General features: G+C 43.1%; 1 protein-coding gene across 4 annotated transcripts in view; it reads left to right on the top strand.

Moving 5' to 3' along the window:
• Positions 1-25610, top strand: part of MOB2 (MOB kinase activator 2) — a 109265-nt gene that overhangs the window by 72046 nt on the left and 11609 nt on the right. The window contains exon 1 of one of the 4 annotated variants that reach the window (XM_064714746.1): positions 7454-7635. The exons of 2 other annotated variants lie outside the window; for them this stretch is intronic. In XM_064714746.1, coding sequence (XP_064570816.1) covers positions 7526-7635 — 110 coding nt within the window. In that variant the 5' untranslated portion in view covers positions 7454-7525. Of the gene's footprint in view, positions 1-7453; positions 7636-13480; positions 13588-25610 lie in introns of those variants that run through there. One more of the 4 variants, XM_064714747.1, reaches the window with a different exon arrangement.

The raw sequence follows: 25610 nt of genomic DNA, 5'->3' as shown, positions 1-25610 counted from the left end.
TTTTTTTTTTTTTTTTTTTTTTTGTTGTTGTTTTGGTTGTTTTTCACTACTGCCATGATTTCCCTCAGTGGCTTAGCTTGCTTTTGGAGAAATGTTACTTAGAAACAATGAACATGATGCAACCCAACAGTCCTGTGTACACAAACTTTTTGTATTCTACCAGCTCCTCATTAAACTAGGCCAGTGCACTTCCAGAATATATTAGTGCAGAGCCTGAAAAAACATGTATGGCAGCCTTAACCTTATATTGTATTATTCTGCCACTCTTTGTTCAAATCTGCCCAGAATTTATAGGAGAGGGTTGGTCTCAAGACCATATATGATCGTATTGAGTTTTGTAAAATGCTGGAAGTTCTATATCATCAAAGTATTCAAATCAAATGGGTAAGTGAATAGCTTTAAAACCATTTTCTTCTTCAGAAAATCAGAGCATTAAAACTTTGAGCTGTATTTGTGTAAGAAGTTTTAGGAAAACACCAAGCAAGCTACTCATGCTATGCAGTTTTGTGTGGCTATAGCTACATAAGTATTTATGTCCCACATGCTCTCTTGCAGACAAGCCAAGACTCTGCTGTGAGGGTGTTACAGGTCCTCGTGTACAAGGTTTTTACTATAACCAAGTGTCAGAAATTGTCCTATAAAACATCAGGGTTTTTTTCCCCAGTAAATTTGCACACCTCTGATTTAGCATGCTGAATAAGAATTTTTTCAAATGGCTTGAAATACTTAGCAGTGTTTGAGGTTTGAGGCTTCCTCAAAGGCAAGATCTTCACGCTTTTACTTCCACAACTGTTCTGAAACAGCAGCAGTGAAACTTGAGCTGTGCCAAAGCTGGAATGTGTGTGGATCCCAGTGATCCCAGTGTCCATGTCCAGCACTCACCTTGGCTGCAGGCTGATCAGTCCCTGTCCAGCACTCACCTTGGCTGCAGGCTGATCCCAGTGTCCATGTCCAGCACTCACCTTCGCTGCAGGCTGATCCCAGTGTCCATGTCCAGCACACACCTTGGCTGGCAGGCTGATCAGTCCATGTCCAGCACACACCTGGGCTGGCAGGCTGATCCCAGTGTCCATGACCAGCACTCACTTTGGCTGGCAGGCTGATCCCAGTTTCCATGTCCAGCACTCACCTTGGTTGCAGGCTGACCCAACAGGTTCTACTGGGAGCTGGCCCCTCCTCCGGGCTGAGCTGCCCAGCACAAACACTGCTGGTACTCAGCCTTTGCTGAGCGCCGGCTGGAACCTTCTTCACCAGGATCATAAATCTGAACTATTTCAGCTTGTAGCTTAGGAACTTTATGACATTGTTTATGTGGCTAAATCTGTGCTCTGGGCCTGAGCAGTATTAAGAAATCAAATTAGCTTGGATGAAGCATCTCGGTGTTGAGTGTGGAATGCAAATTTGCACTGGTCTGGGCGTGAAGCAAGTTCATTTTGTGACGTCTGGATTTTGTGGTCCTGCTCTTCAGAAGTTGTAGCTAAGGAGTTATTCTGTAAATGCCAGGAATTACAACAAATAGTTTCTCATTACATAATGTAAGCTGTGTGTGTTATATTTTGTAATGCATGCCTGGGGAAAAATCTCATAGAATAAATTTCATGCTTATTTCATGAATTGTTTTTTCCTTGTGCTGTCATCTAAATGTGGCATTACCAGATAAAATCATTTACTGTACTGAAATGAAGCCATTCTTAGCACCAAAAAGGAGGGAAACTTTTATTTCCTTTGTGTCTCTCCATCTGTCTGGGAAAACTCTGCAAGTTCACTCCCAGCATCTCCCTTTTTTCCTTCTGTGCCTTTCCCACCCAAGTATAGATAGTCCTGACCAATAACACTGCTGCCACAGATACCCTCCTTTCCTGTGCTGATTACACTTTTGACTCCTTAGCCCAGAGTTTTGTGCCAATTTGAAATTAGGAGTTAATTTTCCATGCCATATTTACCCAAGTCTGTAGAAACAGTAGTTGTCTTGTAAAACTTACAGGGAGAGTTCTGTATATATGTAGCAAGTAGTTCTGAATATGTTAAACAATCCCTGGGGAGAATTTTTTAGCCAAGTTTTAGAAGTTTTACCTCTTTATATGAAGCTTGAGGTTCAGTGTATTTGGGGGAGGAAAAGAAAGAACAGAAGTCTTTCATTTTAGCTTTTCTGTATCAAATGCATATTGCATTAATGCTTCCCTGGAGTGAAGCCTAGCTGAACTTTAAAATTAGGGCAAGAAAAAAAAAAGGAATGGTAATATGTGAGATGAAATTGTCACTTGTATTATCTCTGGGAAGGAACTAACAGCAGCTGCAATGGTAGAAATTCAGCATCTCAATCTTTACAGTGTGCTGTAAGAACCTGTGCAGCCCATCAGCAGGTACTCTGCTTAATAAGGTTTCTTCCTTTGACTTGCTTGGTGAGATCCATGTGTTGAAAGACATTTTTGGGCACTCAAAAGAATAAATGCATTAGCTTCACTGTCACACCTTCAGTCATTTGTGTTTTCTTCTCACCCTTTTCCCCACTGAAAGAACAAAAGGGATTTCACCCTTGCCGACACAGATGTTGTGTGTCACTCCAGCCCCAGTGTTACCTGCAGCTATTACTAGGCTTTTGCTAAGCACATTTTGTCTCTGTGGAAGACAGTTTATGAGGGCGATGGATTTGAGCTCTTTATTTGCAAATATTTTCCAGTTTATTGTTTCTGTACATAGCAGCTCTGAGTACATTGTTTTGCAAATTGGGACGAGGGAACCGCTCTGCCTTCTGGGGCTGTGCCATGGTGGTGTTTTACTCCACTGGAATGAACTCTGTAGGAAAAGTACTGAACAGGGCCTGCTTCATCCTCACTGAAACTGGCTGCTGTGGCATGGTGTACAACAACTTAGTACATAAAGCAGAGAACCTTTGCAGTTGAAAGCAGGGGAAGCTTTAAGCAGAATGAAGTAACATTAGAACGTGCCTAGGATTCAGAATAATTTTTAATAACAGAAATTATTTTTATATATAGTGATAAGTTTTCAGGGTTTCTACAAACTGATGTCTGAATCTGATGTTTCACTCCAACTCCATGGCAATTCCTTGACTCAGAATCTACTTGCCACAAACTTGCCTGAACAGCTGCACAGGAAAAAAGTGTTCTTTCAGTGTGTGTTTTCAGAGGGCTTCTGTCATTTTAGGTGGGCTGACTAAGGAGGACTGGCTGAAATGCAGGTGGTAAAAATGAACTCTTTGCTCTATTTCAGATTACCTCTCCCTGTAGAGTCTGAGTGTGATCATCCCATCCTTTATTTATAGTGCTCAGGTATTAGTTCAGTGCTGGTAGAGTTGAGTATCTCTTGTAGAGCTGCTTTTATTGCTGCTTCCTTCAACATATTCACGTTCTCATGTTCTTCATCTCTCATGCATACACACTTGCTGAGCCTGGCTTAACTTGACATTTGGGATTTTAGAACAATAGATGCACCTACACACTTGTCAGAAATACAATATCTTTGAGATCACGATTTCTCTGTTCAGTACATACAGCAGCACTCTTTCCTTTTCCTTTGCTCTTTTTTTTTTTTTTAACTAAGTGGTATTTGATGAACCCTTGCTGCTTCTCATTTTGTGCATCCCTTCCAAAAAGCCTTAGTATAAATTTTTTTTTTTTGAGTTCCCAATGGAGCTTTACTGATACTTTGAGCTGATTTGCTTTTCTTGCCGCAAATGATTGTTTCTCTTGTTATGGATAAGGTGAGAATATTGTGAACCCTTTTTTTTCTCTCTGCCTGCTCTAGAAAAAACACCCCATAGTATTGGATGAAGCCAAAGATGATTGCAGGATAGACACTGACTTGTCATTATTTTCAGAGTTTTCAGTAAAGCAGCAAATGTAGGCACCTTGTCACTTACAAATGTGCTGCTTTTAATCTCAGTCTTTTATGCACAAACTTTCTGCACTGTGTGTGGCCAGGAGGACCTATTGCTCCTGCTATTATCTCAAGAGTGGAGCTGAGCACGTACCTTTAAAATCTATTTTCCCTTCACTCTGACCATTCCAAACTGCTTTCTGAGACTGAGACAACTTGTCTTCAGGCTGTCTTCTTTCCCAAATCCATGCCTCTAGTGCTGATACTGAGCAGAGCTGCTCGTGCCATCTGCTGCTGTGTGAGGATGACAAAATGGAGAGCAAATGTAATCTTGTATAAACACAGCTTAGAGGCAAGCTAAAGGATAAAATGTTCTCATTGCTGATTTTCAGTGATTCCAGACACCTGGGAGTACCCTGTGAGGTAACTGGAAAGGGTACTTGGCTAGGTGGTATCAGGGCACACTAAAGTCAAAATGAGCTTGCAAAATTGAAATGTTATATGTCAGACAGGGACACACAATAAAATTAAGCTTAATTTAAAACAGGACTTTGCAGTCTGATGCTACAAGGCTTCATTTCTATGCATATAAATGCTGAATTGTACCTTTCTTTTTTTTCCCCCTCGGCGTTGTTTGTTTGTCTGGGTTGAATACAACTCCCTTTCTTTGCCAACCTCCAAGTACCAGAATACATCCCTGTGGTGGCTGCTTTACATGTACTTTTTATGGAATGGTAAAAGGGGCAAATAAGTATATAATGGTTAACTGCTGCTTATAACAACATTATAAATACAAAGCATTATTCATAAAATTTATAAATATTCCTTGCCTTGGTAGTTGGGATCAGTGTAGAAAGCTTTCCATCAGTGTGTTGCCAGCACATGTAGTCATGTGTAAGTGAGGAGAAATGGGGCTCCCCTCATCCCAATGCCCTGCTGTGCCCTTCCTCTGTGCCTCTGGTGATGTCATTGTGTTTTGCTGATGTGTCTGTAGATCCGATACAAGCTGTGAAGCTGTTTGTAGGTCCATTCACAGGCATTCCTCTTAACGTTTGGTGATGATTTCAATACACAACACTGCCTGTCTGGTGGGAAAGGCACTTGCTAGAAGCATTCTCTGGTGCTGAAGCACACTTGGGCTAAGGTGCAACAGTTGTTACATGCAGAGGATGTTGAAGAAGCAAGTGAAAGAGGCTTCTGATGAATGTAAATAGGCAGGATTTCTGATGGCTGCAGACACACCCTTAAGGAAGTGTAGATATGCATCCTTCCGAATATGCACAGGTGGAGATCAGACCAGCAGCTGTGTTCAAATAAACACTCCTTGTAGATGGAGTACTCTCCTTTCTGGATGAAGCAGCTCTCAAATAAACCCATTTGTGTGTTCTAAGTCTCGTGAAAAGTTGTAAGAATCTGTACTGCACATGTGGTTTAAATTATTTATGTTGGTGCCATTTAAATAAAGTGTGCGTGCCTAAGTTGTGCTTCCTAAAATAATGTGATTTTTATTATTTTGAAGCATTTAAAATTGATTTAGAGATGCTGGGTTTTCCCACAACTTGTATGAAATCTGTATTACAGGTAAACTGTAGCATGTAGTTGATCAAAACAGAGGATACTGCTTGAATAGAGGAAAACTGATAGGTACCACAGAGACATGTGGTTGAGGAAAGGGAAAGAAAAATGCTGAGCTGATGTAGAAACTAGCAGAAGAGAGAAATAAGCCATTTATTTGCACCCAAGTAAAAAGTGATCAGGTTTGAAAGTTGTGTTTCAGTCAATATTTTGGTTTTACCAGAAGAGGATCAGTTCCTAACCTGCATGAGATCACTGAACCTCCATCTCTGAAGAACCACTGTTTTGCAGTCAGAGTCACAGAGAGGCTAACTTTCCTAATACAACTGTAATACCACAGAGCTGTATTTATTTTGGTTTCACTCCTGGATTTTTTCTTTAATTTACTTTGGATAGACAGACTTTTAATAAAACTTAAGCTGCTTTATATCACAGGCTTGTTGTTCTTAAGGTGGTTCTTTAAAAAACTAAATTCTCTCTGCAGATTTCACTGGTGGACAAAGCAAGGGCAGGTGCCCATCCTCCATTTGCCAGGATTCTTGCTTCGTAATGTTACTATCACAAGTTGCTCTTGCTTGGGGAAAGGTTGACAGAGCATCAGATTTTTCGTAGGTTGGATTATCTCCTGTATGAAGTGCCAGGATTCAGTGTGGAAAACCGAGCTGTATTCAGCTGCAGGCTTCCTGTGTGCTATCAGTGAGGTGATTAAAACTCCATCTTAAGTGGATTGCTTGTACAGTGGGAATCAAAATACCTCCTGCTTCACAAGGGTGAGGAGGCCTAACTTGGACATGGAACTAAAAGTGCATAGCTGACCAACACCCCTGCCTGGGTAGATGCTTTGGGACTGAGCAGCAGCACATTGTTCCTTCAGGTTGCATCACGGGGCTGCGGTTTCTGGGGTTTGTGCAAACAGCAGCCACATTCCAGCCTGCTTTGACCAGGTGATGCCAGGCTGGTGGCAGCAGCAGTGTCACAGTTTGTGCTCAGCTGAATTCAACAAGCCTGTTTGCCTTCTGTTTACAGGGCAAGATGCCTGTTCAGTAGGCAAACTGGAACACTTGGCTGCACCCTGAATGGGGAATTGCCCCTTCCGACTGCAGCCAGTCTTGGAGGTGCATGTAAAATGGCAAACCCACTGTTTTCTCTGAGATGTCCTGGGCCAGGCTTCAGTGTGTCGGAATAAGTCATGTACTCAAGACTTTCTGTTCTAGGTCACATTATGCCACACCTGTCACATTTTTTGTTGTGATCTGGCTCTAAATGCTACATCTGCAACCAGTGGGCACAGCTGCCTGTCCAAAAGGGGCATGGACTGGTGGTTACATGGCATGGCTAAGGAGCTGGACATACAGTGCCTTTCTAAGGTCTGTTAGGAAAACACATGGCCAAGTGGTTTATCCAGGCAAAAGTGAAGGTGGGTCACAATGGACCTTGTGTTTGGGGACACTGCTTAACCAGTCATCCTCTGAGGACCATTAGCCAAGTGCTTTGCTCTTAACTCTGGTCATAATGACAAGTCATCTCTTGCTGTTTATCGCCTTTTTCTTCACCAACTCTGTTGGGCTGCCATGCACTATGTAAGACTGTCTGTAGCTCTGGTAGCCCATGCTCTTGCATGTACACAGAGTGCTGAGAGCAGTGCAGAACCTTGCTGATAAAAGGCGTCTTTATTCCCGTTTCCCACGGGGAGTCCAGCCTTGGCCCCATTGCGGACGGGGCCCGCAGCGCACACAGCAAAGCGGAACGTTTGCCCCGTGTCCTGCTCCGTCAGGCACCGTCCTGCTTTGCCTTGCTTATTCTCCGGCTGCCAAAAAAGGGGGCGGAGGATTGCATTGTCGGTGCCGGTGCCGGGCAGCCGCGCTGTCCGTGCCGGCACTGCCCCGGGTTGTGTAACGCGGTCGGGCCGCGCTGCCCGTGCGGCCGCAGCGCCGCGGGGCGCGGGGGCGGCGCCGGGCCCTGCTCGGGCCGGTTCGGGGCCGGGCGGAGCAGCCGCGGCACCGCCCGCCCCCAGCGCCATTGGCGGGGCCGGCCCGGCGGGGGCGGGCGGCCGGGACGGCGGCGGGGAGCCCGGGCCGAGCGAGCCGCGATCGCCGCTCCGCACCGCCGTACCATGGTGGGGGATCACTGCAGCCTCCCCGGTGAACGGCCCGTGCTCGCCCAGAGTCCCAAGCCCGGATTAAGCTGCAAGATGGTCCTGCAGGCGGTGGGCAAAGTGCTGCGGTAAGCACGGGTCCGGCGGCGGCCGCGGCGCCGGGCAGGGCAGGGCGGCTGCCCACGGGGATCCCGGCACAGGAGGGAGCTGGAGCCGGAGTGGAAACTCCGGGCGGGCCGCGGGCGCTGCTGAGCCCCGCTCCTCTCCGGAGCAAGGAGGGAGGCTGCTTTTGGCTCCCTCTGGATCTTGAGTGGCCATCGGGGAGGCTGGAAGTTGGAACAGCAGTAAGCGCTCGGAGGGGAACATTTGTTCACCCTTAATACGGCAGTCGGGTTTTGTTTGCCCTTTCATGAGAACTGAGTTTCCAGGACGTAATCAGACAGTGAAGGTCCTGGCTTGCCTGAATAAGGAGTCTGACCAAGATGCTACATATGCTTTGGCAAGTCTTCTACAGAAATGTTGTAAGATGAGGGGGAAAAATTGCTCATGCAGCTCACAAGGGCTTGTGTGAACACTAAGACGTGGATGACTACTGAGACCAAAACCAGACTCTTTGGCAAAGGATTTGCAGTAATTTGATTCGGAGGAGTTCTGACCCGTTCTGGCTGGTATGGAAAAACGTCACCACAAATATTAGGATTAGGAGCCTCGTTCTTCAACAACTGCAGCTTTTTTATTTTGGTTGTATTCAGATATTTTTCTGGAATCTGTGGAGAGTTGCAGTGCTGCTCCAAAAAGGAGCCTTGTTCCTCCAGCATAACTTTATTTGGCAAGCTTTCGGGTTCGTCCCCGTTTCCTACTGTCTGTTGCCAATTGTTAAATGTTTGTCAACAGAAACATTATCCCTCTCTTCCTCTGTTGACTCATGTCTCTCCCCAAGCGAGTTTAAGAGAGCCATTTATTAAAGCAGAATGTTCTGATCACAAAGCGGCTGAGCTCTGGCTGGGGCTTCAGCTAGAGGAGTTCGCTGAGCTTGAAGCAGCCTTGGTGGGAACAGCTGCTTAGATTTGCTCTTTAAAAAGTCCCATACTGCAGTGGGGGTTTTTTTCCCTGTTAAAAATACTTTCCCGTAGAAAACATTAATTTAAAAAATCGAGGTTTCTCTTTCAGCTTTTTAATAAGTTTAACGCCCCTTCTTTGCATTTTTGGGGGGCAGCGTATCTATAATTCAATATGGTGTTACACAGCTGGTCATATCATAAAATCCTTTGGCCAGCGACTTGCTATTCATGATGTGAACCTTTTGAAGTTTTTGGTAGCTGTTCTATTGGCAACACTCCCAGATGTAAATAGATGGGTGCCTCTGTAGGGAGGAATTGCCAAACCTTTTGTTGAGCATCTATGGCTGTTTATTTTAAACTATAGGTAAGTTCCTGTGACTTACAAGTGAAACATATATTTTTAATTTGTTCAGTGCATGATTTTTTTAAAAAATGGAACATTAACCTCAGCCTTTCCCCCTGGAGTACGTGCAGAAATTGTGCATAGTTCTGCTTTTCTTCTGAGATTGATTTTCGATGTATACTATTAAACTGTTGTGAAAGCAGGAAAATATTGTTGTCACACATTATGATATGTTTTGGACTCGTGAATTAATAGCATAACTTTATTTTGTTGAGCTGTTGAGCTAGATGGGAGTGATTACTGTTTTGTAAATGTTCTTTTAATGTGTCCTTTTGTTCTGGCTTATCTCCTTTTGCTCGTGGTTAGAAAGAAATGTGAAATCACAAAAACTTTATTTAGATACCATACTGGTTTTCTTATTTCTTCTCTAGAATCTGCTTCAGTTGCCTTATCTCATCTTAGGTGTTTTACGTCATCTTGCTTTGTTCTGTAAAATATAAACTCATCCTGTTCTGTAAAGAGCTCAGGCAGTGTGAAAGCACGGGCACTGCTGAGGACCCAGGTAAATACTACATCCAGTCAAAGGTTCCTTATTGCAGAAATTGGATATTAGTGTGAGCCCCGTCAGTGATGGGGGAAGAAGGAGCCACGTGGGACCTCCTTTAGGCCAAAAATATGTCTTGTTGGTGACAGCTGGGACGGGATTTCTCTGAACAGAAGCACCCACAGCTGAGCTTTGTCCACCTTATTGTTGGTAGAAAAGAACAGAGGCCTTAAATGTCCTGTGTCTGAATGCAGAGGTGCAATGCCTGCAATGATAGAGTGACCACCTCACGTGGTTATACGTAAGTTGTAGTGATAAGAAATTAAATGAGATGTAGTCCAAATTACTGTGATGTCTTGCTGTCTCTTTCAGAGGAAGTGTATCAAATACTACTTCTAAGCTTGGCCACCTGGAACTGCTGATGGAGTTTTTTGCAGTCTGTACAATGCTAAACTCTGTATGGAGTAATTTTTCTTCTGTTGATCAGGCCATCGCCAGTGGCTTGGTGATGAGATCCAAGGATATCTTGCTTGTGCGCAACCTGGTGTTATGAGAAGCCCCCACTGCATTTTAGGCCCTTTTCTCAGGCCTAACTGGGAACTGTCATGATCACAGTTTCCTCCCAGCCTTCCACAGCCTGCCAAGGAATTGCAGAAATTCACAAAGGACAAGGGATAGAATGCCTGCGTTCTCTCTAAACTGCCTCCACTCCTGTCCCTCTCCTGCTTGTGAATGATAAAGCTCAGGTATTCTTGTGCAGTAGTTGATGAGTTTGATTTCCTGCATAGCAGATTCGTTGTGTTATTTACTCTGGGTGTGAGTAGTTACAGCTAACACTCGCAGCTTTTAACGCACAAGTTGCTCTCATTAGTAGGTCCAGCTCCTCCTGCCTGCTGGGTGCTGTGTGTGCCCGTAACAGCTGCCAGAGGAGGAATAAATACAGCGCGGAGACGAGGAGGGAGGTGTGAGGAAGCACAGAGACTTCATGAGAAGAGCAGTCCTGAGAACCTGAGAAGAGTTTAAAAGAGCTTGGGGGAAAGACAGCTGAACCAGAAAGGGGGAAAAAATGTAACAAAAGCAACAGATGTGTTCTCAGTCTTTCTAATTAATGTTTTATGAAAGCCACGGTTAGGTTTATTGCTCTTTTAAATTATTTGTGATTCAGCTATGAAGAACTCTAGGGATGCTTGTATCTTTCATCATATTGGTTAGTAAACTGTGTTTAACACTTCAGGGATGGGACCAAGGCTGTGCACTTGTAATGATTAAAAAAATTGAGACACCAGTAGAAAAGTGTCATCTCCCCTTTAAATTAGTCACAGCATAGGTGAGAAGTCCCATAACATGGTGTTTAATCAGGGCTGTTTAATTTCATTTCACTTCATATGTTTTTGAAATATGTTAATTTAATTTTTCCCCTTTTCTGTGATGAATTGTGCTGTTATTTAGCCCATAATTAGAGAGGAAGAAAAACCTAAAATGGGTCCAGTTTTTTCTGGTTTTTTGTTATTTTGATTTCTTTGAGTTCGTGGTTCTTGAGAGACATGGAAGGAGAAAGGGTGAAGGGTATCATGTCAAAACTTAGAATATTATTCTGTTTTTTAGCATTATTTCATTAATTGTCCGAGTTTCTTGTGGCACCATGGGTTCCTGTCAGCTTCCTTGCAGAGGTCTGTGTTTTACTGTCCTCAAGGAGCACAAGAGGAAAGAAGGCTCAGGTTCCTGGCCTCTCTCCCGTTTTTGGTCCCAGTGGGTAACAGAGCCAGCCTTAAGCATTTTTCAGAGCCACACGCTGCTGAGTTCGGGACAAAGCGTTCACTGCCTGTGCCAGTGCCTGAGTCCTGATGCAGATGCTCAGTGTGTTTGCAGTGCTGTGACACTTTGGGTCCTGTGCTGGCAGTTTTCAGAGGCTGTTCCCCATGCAGCTTCCTAGTCTGTGTGTTTCCCTTTAAGTCTCCAGTGGAACTGAGTCCCTCTGGGGTAGCTGACTTTTAATCAGGGATACGGTGGTAGGAAAGAGGAATGATGCAGGCTACAGAGTTGTGATGTCACTGTGTAACATCTTTTGATAAATTACAGTATGGTTTATGTGTACACACTGTCCTGGAAGAGTGTGGAAATGGAGAACTTAAACCTCCCCTTTCTCATAAGAGCCTCCCTTTTTACAGCATTGTACAGGCATTGATTTGGATACCAACTAAAAATAGAACAACCAACCCCACTCTTTTTTGGGTAAGTGCTTTTCAAGAGTGTAGTTACTTGTCTTCAGTGATAGGGTGATAATGATTGTTTCATTTGGATAAATTAGCAAGTTTGAGTTGGCATTCTGGATGCTGCTATGTATTTTTATAGCCAGCACTCAAAAGCTTTTGAAAAATTAAATTCCTTCTCTATTTCTCAATTCATAGAAAGATGAGGAAGAAACCAGCTTGATTTTGACATTGTATTTTGGCTTTTAGGTGATCATGCAAGGCTGTCTTGTAGTGTTCATGAACTGGGACATGGATGGGTAGGAGCAGAGAAGTTCCTCCTCTGCTGCCTGGACGCCCATGGCTGAAGACAGCTGTTGTCGGTGATGCTTGTGTGTATCAGCAGGACTAAAGCCAATATTTAAAAAATCAATCCTGTTTTATTCTAATTTAGGCAGAAACATTTTTCAATTATTTTGTCTGGTTCACAGTATTAGAAAGTAATTAGAAGAGCCTTGTTTAACACTAGCTAATCTGATTAATGCAAAAGCCTGGGACAGACAGAAGAGAAGGGAGGGAGGACAGTATGCAGGGAAAAGGGGCTTATAGGCAAAATGCTCTTCAGAGCCACATTGGCTATTTTTATCCTGTTCTTTTTCTTTCTCCCTCCCACAATTTTCCATTGTACCAAAATAGTTCAAAATGTTTGGTTCAGGGCAGCTGACATCACTAGTTGTCATGCTGTGTCCTGCTGAATATTTCTGTAACAGGAGCTGCTTCCCCATACAATGATGGCCTTTTGGGACTCTCAGCTGCTCAGAAAGGACTGGTGACACTATGGGGCAGTAACATCTTGTGCCTTGGCAAGGGGTGACCAGGCAGGAGGGGCTCTGGTGGCTCTTCTGTGTGAATGAGAGCATGGATGTGCTTGTGGAGATTGCTCTTTGACACAAGCGTCCTGTCCTCGGGACAGAGCTGGTGACAGTAGACAGGCCTGGGTGGCATTGCCAGCCTGATGGGCTCATCTGGCTGGGATGTGCCTCCTGGAGAGGCAGCTCTCCCTGTGTGTGCTGGGTGTTCCCAGCATACCCAGGCAGCAAAGTCTCTTCTGGCTGTAGACACAAAACCTGTAGTGCTCTGCTTGATGTTCAGTCACCCAGGAAGCTGTTGGATACCTCTGGCAAAGCCATGCCGTGACTAGGGCTCTTGCTGGAGCTCAGGACTTGGAGCTGTGCTCTGCAAAGATGCTGTGTCTCACAGGTGGGTCCTGCATGCCAGGCACTCCTCTGGTTCTTTGGGATAATCCTCTGGGAAGCCTTGTGAACATTGCTGAACCATGTACAGTGTATTACCTTAATGAAGAACTTGGTGTCTTTCTTCAGAGGTATTTACAGCATGGAGTTGTATTTAGGTTATGTGTTCCACATCCTGTGAAGTGATAGCCAGAGGGAGAGCACTGCTAAAATTCTCTCTGTTGAAACAACCCTCTAAGGTGTCTCCAGAGCTCATACAGAAAGGGCTCCTGGCCAAGGTTTAATAGCATTTTCCTCTTGTTTAGAGGTAAAAGTATGCTTGCTTCTTTTTTTACTGAAGTTGCCTCCTGGACACTTTACAAAGAATAGATTTGACTATATCCTCAGACTTGTGAAATTATTCACCCTTCTTTTATCTTGTTTTCTTGGTATGCATATAGGATTTGTTCCAGATTTTAGCTGCTTGTTTCAGTCTGAAAATTATTTCATTAATATATGAGCAAAGTATGAGTGTGCAACATTCATCCTTCTGGGAGTTGACTACAGTTCCTGGTTTGTCTCTTTTTTTCCTATGTTGCAATAGCCCATGTTTCTGGTGCTGCTCTTTATGGGAAAGTTATCTATTCCACACAATTTCTGTCTGCTCTTCTCTGGGATCTCAAATGTCTGTGCACTCCAAGACTTCACCAGGTAGGTTTTTAGGAGAAAAGAAGTCCTCTGTAGAAGAGCTTTTCTCTTGCCATTCTTGATTTTTTTTTTGAAGAGGTGTGGTGTTAGGAATGTGATCTCCTATCAGTTGTCTTCTCTCTAAGATGGCTGAGGCAAAATCTGTCTATTCCTCTATTGTACTGTGACTACATCAAAACTGAGTTTGTTATTTTGTGTTATTTATATAAGTTTGTTATATGTGTTGTTTTGTTGAGGGAAATTTTTGAATTATTTTCTTAATCCCTGGTGCTGTGGGGTTCAACAGAATCTTAACTAAAACTTCAGCAAATTGCTGTCAGAGAAGAGATGTTGCATTTCTTTTAAGAGCTGCCAGCACCTAGTCTCTGGCAGGAGGATTGGATATATGAATTAACCCTTTCTTCCAGCTTTCTGAAGAACAAACCTTATTCTTTGAGTGAATGGAGCCCATTAGCACTGAAGCCAGGTTGCTTGAGTTGGTCAGAAAATTCTGCTCTGTTAATTTTTCAAGTTCTTTTCTGTCTAGTATAAAAATCAGTTTAGAAGTGCTTCTGCTCAGACAGCAGGAACACGTGGTAGCAGATGCTCCCCAGGTGAAAGGAACACTGTGGATGTCTGTGTGATTCCTTTTATTTTTAAAAAAAGAAAAATCAGCAGTGAGTGCAGCTGTCCTCAGAAGGGCAGGTAGTGGCACAATATTAAAATTCTTAGCTTACTATCTGGAAAAGTAGGCACACCAGCCAAAGTACATGGAGTTACTGAAGAAGGAAGGTTTGGGTCTCTTCGTTGTTGGTTTATGTAACTCCACACAGAGGTGGGATGACATGAGGTGCACCTTGCTGGCTCCATCACACCCAGCCAGCCAGATCTGCTCCTCAGGCCAGGCTGTCCACGCATCCCAGGCTCAGAACAGCACAGCCTTACAGGGAAGGTGCTGGCTGTCAGCAGGATGCATTTAGCACTACAGGGAAATGAAAATTCTGATAAAGAGGCTTTGCTGATTCCTTCTTTTACAGAGTCCCCAGTTTTGATGTGACTGATAAATTTCTTTAGAATGCAGGGAGAAGATAAAGCTTCGGTCTTGAGACCACATTCTGTGTGGGACAGAGGGGAAGTTCTATTATCTCTCAACTGAAATAGTTGTTTTTCTGTTGCTTTACAGCATAGAAAGGTTTTTTTCATGTCTAGGTATATCATTCAAATCAGTACATTTTTAAATCCACACATAACCATCCCTTGCTTTGAGGAGTGACTCTGAGTTGCAAAAGCTGAGGCAGAAGTGTGGCTTCATAATGGGTTTTGAGGAATGTCTCTGGTGTTGGTCTCACTTCTATGAAGTGACCAGTTGCAAATCCCACATGAATGGTTAAAGATCCTTTTTGTCATTTGCTCATGCAACCAAGGGAACAAAACAACTTTAGTATACAACTGTGCATCTAATTTTAGTACTTGTTTTTGAAAACTACTAGTTTTCCTTAACCAATTTCTTGGTTGTGCTTTCAGCATTTAATTAAAAGACTGAATTTGTATTTTACCAGGGTCTTGGAGGTAACAGTACAAGTTTGGGTATATCTATGGGTTTTTTCCTGGTTTCTGGTGGATCATTATATCTGTAAAGATGTCTCCACTTGCTTTTCAGTCTCCTGTGCTGTATTTGGAAAAGTAATAAATTAGTGTTGGGAATCACTGTTGTCCCACTAGCTAATTAACAGTGATCTAACTGTACCAGTAATTAAACCATTACCCATCCTAGTATTTTTTTCAATCAGTCATTCAAATGTTCTTTACTTTGGCCTGTGAATCCATAGTTTGTGTTTTAAATAGATACTTTCCTTCCTCTGTTGTACAGAAAAGCTACAATGTGATGTTTTCTAAGAAATTCTGAAACAGCTGTGTGCTGTTGTTGACAAAACTGAGCAGAGCATTGCATCATTCTGTCAGAAATCTTTAAAAATTAACTGCATGGTTACACTAGTGAAAGTTTGTACGTATCATTTGTTAATGAAAGTTACCTAGTTAAGATAATGCTTTGATTCCTTTTCCCACTGACCTTCTGATTGTGTGAGGAGATACACAATTTATGCCTTCTATGGCCTTCAATTTTTAAGTTTAACAAGATAGTTCACACTAAAGCTGAAAGGCCCTGCTTCTGCTCTCAGGATCTGGTCTAAAATTTGCCAGGAAAGATGGGACTTAACTGAACTGACGTGGGTTTAAATTTAAGCCAAAATATTAACAAAAGGGGGAAATTTTTTTTTATCTCCGCCATTGAGAAGTGACCTTGACCCATAATATTTTCTAGTGAATAAATTTCCTTCCTTATTAAAATGCTGTGGTTAATTTAAAGTGTAAGAGATGAGTTTGTGGAGCTTGATACAGAGGATGAAAATTTTAGGTGGGGCTGCTTTTGCACATTGGTATTTCTTTGCCCGACCTGCTCAATAACTAATGAGTGATAGGTGATTGAATTCCCCCCAGCTGTGTGTCTCAATGCAGCAAGATGCACGTGTGTGTGCTAGTACACATGCTTTAACGCTGAGTGGCAGGTGCAGGCATGCAGAATTGCTTATGAATAGTGAAAACAAGTTAGGTTTTTTATTTTTGCCCCCATGGTGTGTATCCTAGTTTATACTGTGTACTGAAGCTCCTGCAAAGAAAGGTGTTTGAAGTAGCTGTGTTGATACCTGTGATTCCGTGTGCACTCTCAGTTGTGGTGTGCCCTAGCACATTTCTGTCTCATTAAACCACATTCTTTTAGATGGAAAGCAGACAGAGTTATGTGAAGGTTTCAGCTGTTGAAGTCCTGCTCACTGTGTGATAAAGGTGTTGTTTTCCAAGGTGGAACTGTAGCAGGAAGGCAGGTGCTGAACTTATTTTCAGTCCCTTCCTTACAGAAATAACTAACTTGTCCTTCTGATGCAAGACACCTTTGTGTCTAAATAGTTGTAATTTCACATTGCAAGTACAGGAGACACTCAATGCACCCATCTTCCAAAACACAGTATGTGGGTAAGCTTGACCTCCATATCTAACATGGTTTTGCAGTGGAAGGTTCTGTTTAGGCTACAGTGGTGCATGAAACTAGTCTGTATTGTCAGATAATTTTTGGTTGTTGTCATACCAAGAGAGCTTGCAAGGCAAGATGGCAGTGAGGAAATGAAACCATTTTTTACAAAGGCAAACTTGTCTGCACCCTGGTACTCTCTGAACAGAACGAGCTGTCTGCATTTGTATATCTTGGGCTACATAGCAAGAAGTCTGATTGCTGAAGCCAGGTTGCCATGGTGAAGTAATTCCCAGCAATTAAAGCACAGTTCCATCCTGAAAAGCAACTCTGTGCAAGCCATGTTGTGAAATCCCACATTTACAAGGCCATGAGGTTTCCAAATCAAATTTGCTTGGTTCAGAAATAAAAAGGTAGCTTTGCAGTGTTCCAGCTCTACAAACCTCATCAGGGTTGGGACATAACAGTGCCTTCAGTGATTTATGTGCTCTGGTGGTGAACTCCCTCCCCACAAAGGTGCACCACAGGGTACTGGATGTGCTCATCTGGAGATAACAGGGCTCTAACTGAGTAGCCAGGAGGAGCAGTTGCTGCCAAAACCTGAATTTAATAATGACGTAAAAGTCCAAATAATTCTGTGTTCCAGTAGGAGATTAGAGGATAAAAAAAATCACAGATTAAATTAATAGACATATCAGAAAAGACACAGGGAGTAGATTTGTTAATTGACAATTTTTTTTGTGATTTTATTACCATACATTAAATTTTTCTTTCAATTTGGAGAGTTTAAAAACTTTAAAAGAGAGATAAAACTTTTCTTCCATTACATTGTTTTTTCTTGTTCTCTGCAGGTAGTATTTCTGGCCTCCAGAGTTTCAAATTGTCAAATTGAAAAAATACTGCTCTTAATATAATAACAACCTGACAGATCTATATTTGTCTTCCTCAGAGTGAAAAGATGCTAAAAGCCTCTCCAAAACTTGCTTTCAAATCTTGGTGCAGATCACTTGTTCTCAAGGCTCTGTGGGTGACCTTTCCACTGCAGCAAATGTAACAACCAGGCTCTGCCATTGTCTGCTTTCAGTTGAGAGCATATTTTCTCCTTTCTCTGTGTGTTTTAATTAGAGAAACATAAGGTATGTTGTAGATTTCTGCCTTGGACTGCAGTATTTTTTGTTTTAGAAAAGGAACTATTTATCTCTGCTGGTTTCCAGTGGTCCTTGGAGAACTAGCTGAGATGTAAACATTCACATGTGCAGATATCTGTGCTGAAATGAATCCTGACCCTGCTGTGTGGCTGCAGTATGGGAGGATATTTACCAGTGGAGGCTGCTGAGGAAGCATTTGTTTGCTTGAATACTAATGGCATTTTTCCTCTAAGGGAGGTAAGGATACAGGAGCATCCTTATCTTGGTATTGTGTATGGGCCTGATGAGTTTGGAGTGTTTGCCTGGGGACTGAAATGAGCTGTGTGTTAACAAGACAAAGCCCAGACCACAGCTCCAGCCTGCATTTTCAGCTGATTAATGGCTGGGCAGACATGTCCTAAAGAGTCAGCATGGGGTGGCCTCTCCTGTCCCCACACCAGGGTCTGCTCTGAGTGCCATTCCAGGGAGGAGGAATTGCAAGCACAGGAGAATGTATGAGACGCCTTCTCAAGCAGGGATTTGGGGTTTACCCTCTTTCTGCTCAGTTTTGGCTTCCTTTCAGACAGTTTGCCAAGTGGAGACTTAAAAAACAACAAAAACAATAGCCACCACTCCCTGTCATTCCCAGGCTCAGGACTTGGGCACCTCTGACTCAGTTCTCTGCTGTGTGGTTTGTTGTAAGCATTGAGTAAATTAATTGTTACAACACTTAGTCCATGACCTACTGAATATCTGTTACCACAGACCTTATTTGGCTCCATGTAGAGATGTTGAAAGTAGGCAAAATTAGTCCTTTTTGTTTCCTATTCCACAAATTACCAGAAATCTGGATGGTAGTAAATTGCTGAAGAAATGAATCTTCGCTGAGCCTTCATGCTGGCACCTCCTGATTGGGATGTGTTGTGGCTTTTTGCCACCAAGGTAAAAGAGAGCATTTCAAAATGAAGAACAACTGCATATTGCTTAGATAATTTTGTTCCTTGTAGTGAATTGTTTCATTTAAATGATATCACTGGCTCTTAGAAAAAAGGAATCTGTTTGTTTCCCATTGGACATGGCTTTCCTGGTGTCCCAGTTGTGTTATCTGGAGGGGAACCTGGAGAGGGCAAGGACTGTGCAGTCAGGAAGCTGGAAACCCCTGTTTAGTCTGGGGGAGGAGTTCTGGCAGGTAGGCCCAGGGAAGAAAGGGAGCTCCAGTGATCCACCACAAGAATGCACTCTGTGCATTTTTGTAGCATTAGCCGAGCTGTGGCGTGCCTGGCCCTGCCTCTGCAGCCTTCTTCCCAGAGCTGCATTGGAGACAAGGTGGGGGACAAGGAGTTGATGTGCCTCTGAGACACCTCTGTGGGCAAACACCCAGCTTGTGCTGGGAGGTGGTGTACCAGTGAGGTAAGAAGAATCATAGCTGTTTGGGATGGAAAAGACCCTTGAGGTCATTGAGTCTGCCATTGAACCGTATCCACACATCATAAATACTTCCAGGGATGGTGACTCCACCAGTTCTCTGGGCAGTGTGCTCCAGTGCCTGGTAACTCCTTGGTGAAGAAAGTTTTTCCTGATACACAGCCTTGAGGCCATTTCCTTTTGTCCTGTCCGTTGTCACCTGGGAAAAGAGACCTTTTCTTGCTGCAGCCTCCTTTCAGGCAGTTGTAGAGAGTGGTGAGGCAGCCTGAGGCTCCTTTTCTCTTGGCCACACAACCCCAGCTCAGTCAGCTGTTCCCTGTAAGACTTGTGCTCCAGCCCTTCACCAGCAGGTGGGTGGCTGGGGAGTCCTGCAGAAGGGCCTGATGTACCAGACGTGGCACGGTGCAGGTGCCCCATGTTCTTGCTTTTCCAGCAGCACCGGCTGGAGCTCAGTCTGGCCCTACAGAATGTTTTGGGCTTTCTGTAGAGAAGCAGCATTATGAAATAATGTTATGGCACTTGTCATCCTTAACATGCCTGCCATGCCTTGGCACCGACTGTTTACAGCAGAGCATCCGGAGGCCAAGCAAAGATTCCCTTTTAAGGCAAAGAGCCACTATGAGAATCCCAAAGAAAAAGTTTCCCTGGCATGTAGGGTACATTCTTCTTTCCTCCTCCTCTTAAATAAACTATTAGTAACTTTTAAAAACAGAACAAAAATGAAGAAGCAGGGCCAGAAATGCTGCCAAAGATGCTTTATGCTGCACAGCCCCCTTAGACCTGTGCAGAAACCAAGCCCTGGAGTTGACCCGCGGCAGGAGAGGGGAAGAATGAAGCTGAGGTCAGAGAGGTCTGTCAGAGACCTGTGGCAAGAGGAGATTGGAATGGAGACTGCCTTAAAAAACTTGGTCTCCTTCCCTTCTGCAGCCCTGGAGAAAAGCACTGTGCACAGCAATCTGAGAACAATTGCACTAACAATTGCACTGAATGCTGCGCTGGGATTTGGACTTGCTTTCCAGTACCTTGCACAGCTTCCTTTCCCATGCTGATGTTCTTTTCTTTCCCAGTCCTGAGTGTGGATGTGTACATCCAGGATTTGTGTGCTGGGTGTGCTGTCACGTGGCATTTCCAGCTGAAGACTAAGCAGTGATCTGGGTTAAAACAGGACATGGGATTGCAGAAAAACCTCCAGAGGTGCTAATCTTGTGCTGTTTTAAAGAAAGAGGGGAAATACAAACATCATTTCTAGCAGTGTTCTCAAAGAAAGGGTAGCTTGACTGATGTTTGAAGGAAGCTGTTATTCCCCTTTTTGTGCATGCTGTACAAGTAAACAAAGACACTGAATTACCAAGAAGGGATTTAAGCTTTGTAGCCCTTCTAAGTTTCCAATTCTTGCTCTTAACTGAGGAGAAAAGGCAGTGGGCTGCTGGGTAGGAAACTGGACAGCCTTCAAGAGTTTGTTCCTGACCCGTAAGAACTGGCGTAACCTGCTTCTTCATTGTTCTTGTCACTTGGACTCGTAAATTTCAGCTCATAAAACTGTTTCCTTCCTGCTATGAATGGGTTCAGGACTCCCATGCTTACGCACAATGTTTGTAACCAGAAATTAACTGATAATTTCTTTCCAGTAAAGGGCCACATAAAAAGCCTATAAAGGTAAAAGGTGTATCTGTGAGCAGCTGACCTGGTTTACCTTACACAGCTGTAGCTTTCTGTGCTTGGCTGAAATCACTGTGTTTTTCCTTTCTGCAAAGGAGTACATTAGAGGGAGAGACCTCCAGTATTGGAACTGTTTTGCCTTAATGTGTTTTACTCCCTCTTCTGTTCCTCTTACATCCCCTTTGACTCCCAAAGAAGGGAAGAAGAGAGAAGCTAAAATGCAAACATCCAGTACACCTCTAATTCTGAATTCTAAGCCCTTATTCACTGGAAGAATAGAAACGGTGTTCATAAAGTTTGGCCTGAAGGACACTGCTACAATGTTGTCTTACTGCCTCTCCAGTTTTGTCTTTTAAGAAGCTAACCCCCATCCTTGGAGTGCCAAAAAAGTAGGTTTTGGTAGGATTACTTCACTTTATAGCACTTCATATAGTGGTGCATGTTTTGAAACACACCACTTCAAAAAGAAATTTAAAAATTACAGGATAAAAACTCAAAGGCCCAGATAGTTTGAGATATCAGCTAGTTCAGTGTGTAGAGGTGTACTTGGAATATGGTGTTGCTGTTACAAACAGTAATCTATGTAAAATGTTCTAGTTGGGAGTGCACCATTTAGACCTCAAACTTTTCCAGATTGTGAACTATACAAATTGTAAAATGCTAGCCAAGTTACTAGAAAATAACCCCCAAACCCTTGAGTGTTGTTTTTAATATAATTTTGTAATAGTTCTGTGGGCATTTTAGGTTTTGATGTTCCTTAAAACAGTTTTTTTCTTTTTGTGTCATTTTTTGCATGCATTGCTGTGGACTGCAGGGCTGTACTCTCACCAACACTAATGGAATATGTCACAGCTGGATTGGCAACAGTGGAGACTTGCTCTCTTCTGAATTTGTGGGGATTGCTGGGATTATAGCAGTTAACCTTGTGTAAGGCATAGGGTCAGTTGCTAAAAAAAGCCCACAAAATCCACATTAATCACAAAATATGTGTCTTTGTCCTATAAGGTTCTTGATCCATGGTGATTTTCATCCTCACACACTTGAGATGGCTTGTGAGTTTTGAAGTTTGTAAACAGAGACAGATTTGCCATCTGAGGCCTGTCAGACCTGTTCTGTAAATTTTCCAAGGGAAATTGGAGTGTTTGAGATTTGGTTGGAATCTGAAACCTGGTGCATGATCCAGAGGGAGTGATGGGAGTTTTACCTGCAGCTCTGGTCATCACCACTATAGGCTTTTAAAATAACTTCTTTAACTTTCTAAAGTTACTCTTACTTCCATTTTAATATGCCAGATTAAAATGAGAAAACCCACTGATAACATTTCCTTCCATAAGGAGAAGGAAACAGCCATTCATCCCAAGAACAGTTACTTTGGTGTGGAGGGTGGAGAAGGGGGATCAAAGTATCATCAGTTGTCTTTGAGGAGATTTCAGTTTCAGATGCAATGTGAGAAGCTGCACAGCTTTCTGGGGACAGCAAGAAATTATTTTAGCTGTGCTGGTTTGCTCTGGAATAAAGGAATCCTGAACTGGTAGAGATCATCTCAAATAACATGATCAATTTAGGGAAGTTTGGCATTTAATAAATCATTAGTCTTCCCTCTGTATGATCAGCCTTCAATTCTGAAGTGGACTACCTCAGGTTATGAAGCACATCCACACTGGGATGTGGAGGCAGAGTTCTGGTCCTTCTTCAGCTAAATCAGATTGCTTCATGTGTGCTTCTTTCCAAACAAACCACGTTGGTCTACACTGAAGCACATCTTTAGTATTTGTACCATGAATCAGCTTTGAATCTTACAGACAGAGCTGTCTGCTCTGAAATGGGAATAGCATTCCTCAAAATGGTATTAAAACTAAACCTTGGTGGTGATTTGAAGATGCTCTGAAGTGCAGGAGTTTTTTAAACCAAGAAATTGCTGAGCATCTGATCAAGAAGGAAATGACAGAGAAAGATTAGAGGAGAATCATTATTAACTGACATGGGATAAGAAAGCAAGTTGGGAAATTGGTAATTTTCTTCGATCTTAAAGCAGTTAGACTGGGGGAAAAAATCATCAGTGGGGGTGTCACCTGGTGGAGTGTCTTCTAGCTCTCTTTCTCCCATGAAATCCAGGCAAACTTGCAGCTCATGTGTGTTCTAGCTGGACACAAGGCTGAGTATGGCAGCCCTGCGAGACTTGGCCTGGTGCCAGTTTGCTGAACCTTCTTCTGAGATTTCAGGCAAGCCATCTCTCTTCTGCCATTTCCCATCACTTTTCCCTCTCTGAAATTTATTTTTGGGTGTGACTTGACTTGTGGCATCACGTTCAATTGCCTAAAACCAGAGGCAGACCTAGCCCGGGAATTGTCTGTGGAATTAGTTTGTACTCTGGTTTGCCTGTCAGTAAAAACTGTGCTGTCTCTTGGGTTCCCTAAAGATATTTCTTTCCTTAGTTAGCATTTAAGTACTGATGGACAGGACTTGTGGACAGGTGTAATGCTCCAACTGCTGCATAACAGCTACTTCTGCAGCTGCTTGGGCAATACAGTTGGTGTGGCATGGACATGTTAAGACAAATTTAGCAGAATTCTCTAATTTTTGAAGAAAGACTCATGTAAACTTTAATCAGGATTTGAAGTGCCTATAGCTCTGTTTGGAAAATTCTGCTCTTTTTGCGGTCTTAGATGACACTTAGTTATGTTTTCCAATAAACAGTCATTTGCAGGTGATGAATTTTGATGTTTCCTAAAGAGAACAGTAAAACTACTGTTCTTGACATTTTTTTATTTGTGTACTTTAAACATAAAATGAAAAATTAAGGAAGGCATCTTGAATGAGGAGAGCTCGCAAAAAGGAGGTAATGGATGTTTCACTTTGTGCCTTTGGAGTTGAGTCCAGCTGGTGTTTTCTTAAGAGGTTTTTGAAACAGCAGTGAGCTTGGATGTAGGCCTGAGCAGAGGGAAGGAAGTTTATTCCTGAACTTTGCACTATTTGGTAATCCTGGTGGTTGTGAACAAGCTTTGGTTTGTGTGGAATATGGAAGTGTCCTTGGTTGATTCTTAATCATATGTAATTGTGTTTCTAAAACAGGGGTTTTTTCATACTGCTGTATGCTCCGGCTTTGTAAGTTTAAAAAGAAAATTCTTTACACTATGGGCTGGTATTGATAGTTCCCAAACTAAAGCTACAGTTTTACAGCCTAGATTGAGCATGACTCAATTAATTTGAGTAAGTCACTAGAACCTAAGTTCTGCCTAATTGGAGAGGAATACATGGCCCAGTTCAAAATGACATTTTTAAGGCTAAATTATTTTTTTTTTTGTCAGTTTGTACTTAGAGTACTGGGGCCATGTAGTGTCCCAGCTGCACTGCATGCAGGTCATGAAAGTGTGCTGGTGTAAACAATTGCTGTCGTCTCAGAAGCTGCAAAAGGTTAACAAGATGTTTGTGCTGCACAGGGCAGTTTGACATTCAAGTTTCAGTGGTGTGAATAAATCCTTTGATAACAGTGATTCTGGGTATTTTGCAGGTTCTGTGGTGATAACCAAGAGGATTTTATGAAACGAGCCAAAGCTTTGGATAGGGGCAGAGCATGGGATTCTTCAGGAAGCTTTTGTTTGAAGTGCTTCAGTTCCAGCACAGGGCAGTTGTGGAAAGACTTACACAATCTATTTAAAAGACTCCAGGTGGCTGCATGTACTGATCCGATAGAGAACTGACATTTGTGTGAAAATGAGAGGCTTTGGATTCTGCCAAAGGACAGTGTAGTGTTGTTTGCAGTAGCAAACTTGTGAAATATATTTAGTGTTGAATTTTTGTTTATTCTCTTGAAATGGGGAAGAGATGCTGCAGCGAGGATGAGGCACACCCCACCCATTCCCATGTGTTGGAAGGCTTGTCTCAGTCTCTGTGTCTTGCTTCCTTCTGTGGTTTCCCTCCACAGCCTGACTCTGACACACTGTCTTTGGCCTCTTTGTCTCTTTCTTCCCTCCTCCTCCTCACAGAAGACTGCACTTAGCTGATGTGGCACAGCCCTAACCTGGGGCCCTTGGTTTAATTATCATGAACTACAGCAAAGACAGAAACTCTATCCAAACTACTTCTCACTGATAACTTTTTTCCCCGAGTGTGGTTAATGCGGTTTGTCAAACCAGTCTTAGAAGCTGACGGTATTTTCTGCATGACTGTTACTAGAACTATAAGTTAACTAAAAAAAGAATCAATTTATCCTTGAATGCCAGAATCCTGGCCCCCTCCCTCCCCAGCCAGACAAAACCCAGAAACCACTAAATGTAGCAAATGCAAGGGTTTGAAGACAGAAATAGTCTGACAACCAGGAACTGTTATCTAACCGAGCAACCCCTCTGTACTAAGAGCCTTGCACTGAGTCGGAACAACTGATTCTCACGTCCTAAAACATCCCCTTGTAGAACAGCTATGAGAATTAGCCCTTTAGTTTGGTTTCATTCTGTCTTTGTATTCTTGAGAAAGATGTTCTATGTTGTGTTATTTAAAAAGATGTCACAGGCATCCCCTCTTAAACCATGAAGCCCACCTTTCTCATTAACACTGGAATGAAGGTGTGACCATCTGTTCCCTGCCAGACACCTGCAGTGCTTTCTGCACATCTCTGTAAATGCAACATGAGGCTGTAAGGGTGTATTGTGCTGCTGTCACCAAGCTTTCCTCATGGTGGCCTTTCTGACGTCCCTCTAGTCTTAATTTACAGTTTAGAGAGATGTGTGACAGGACTCAGCACAAGTTTAAGCCAGTGAGCAGAGGCAGTGCTGGTGACCAAAGTTAAAGTGCTGCTTTCCTGTGGAAGGCAC

This window comes from Zonotrichia leucophrys, chromosome 5, assembly GCF_028769735.1.
Source record: "Zonotrichia leucophrys gambelii isolate GWCS_2022_RI chromosome 5, RI_Zleu_2.0, whole genome shotgun sequence".
Classification (NCBI taxonomy): domain Eukaryota; kingdom Metazoa; phylum Chordata; class Aves; order Passeriformes; family Passerellidae; genus Zonotrichia; species Zonotrichia leucophrys.
This window is presented reverse-complemented; position numbering and strand designations above follow the sequence as displayed.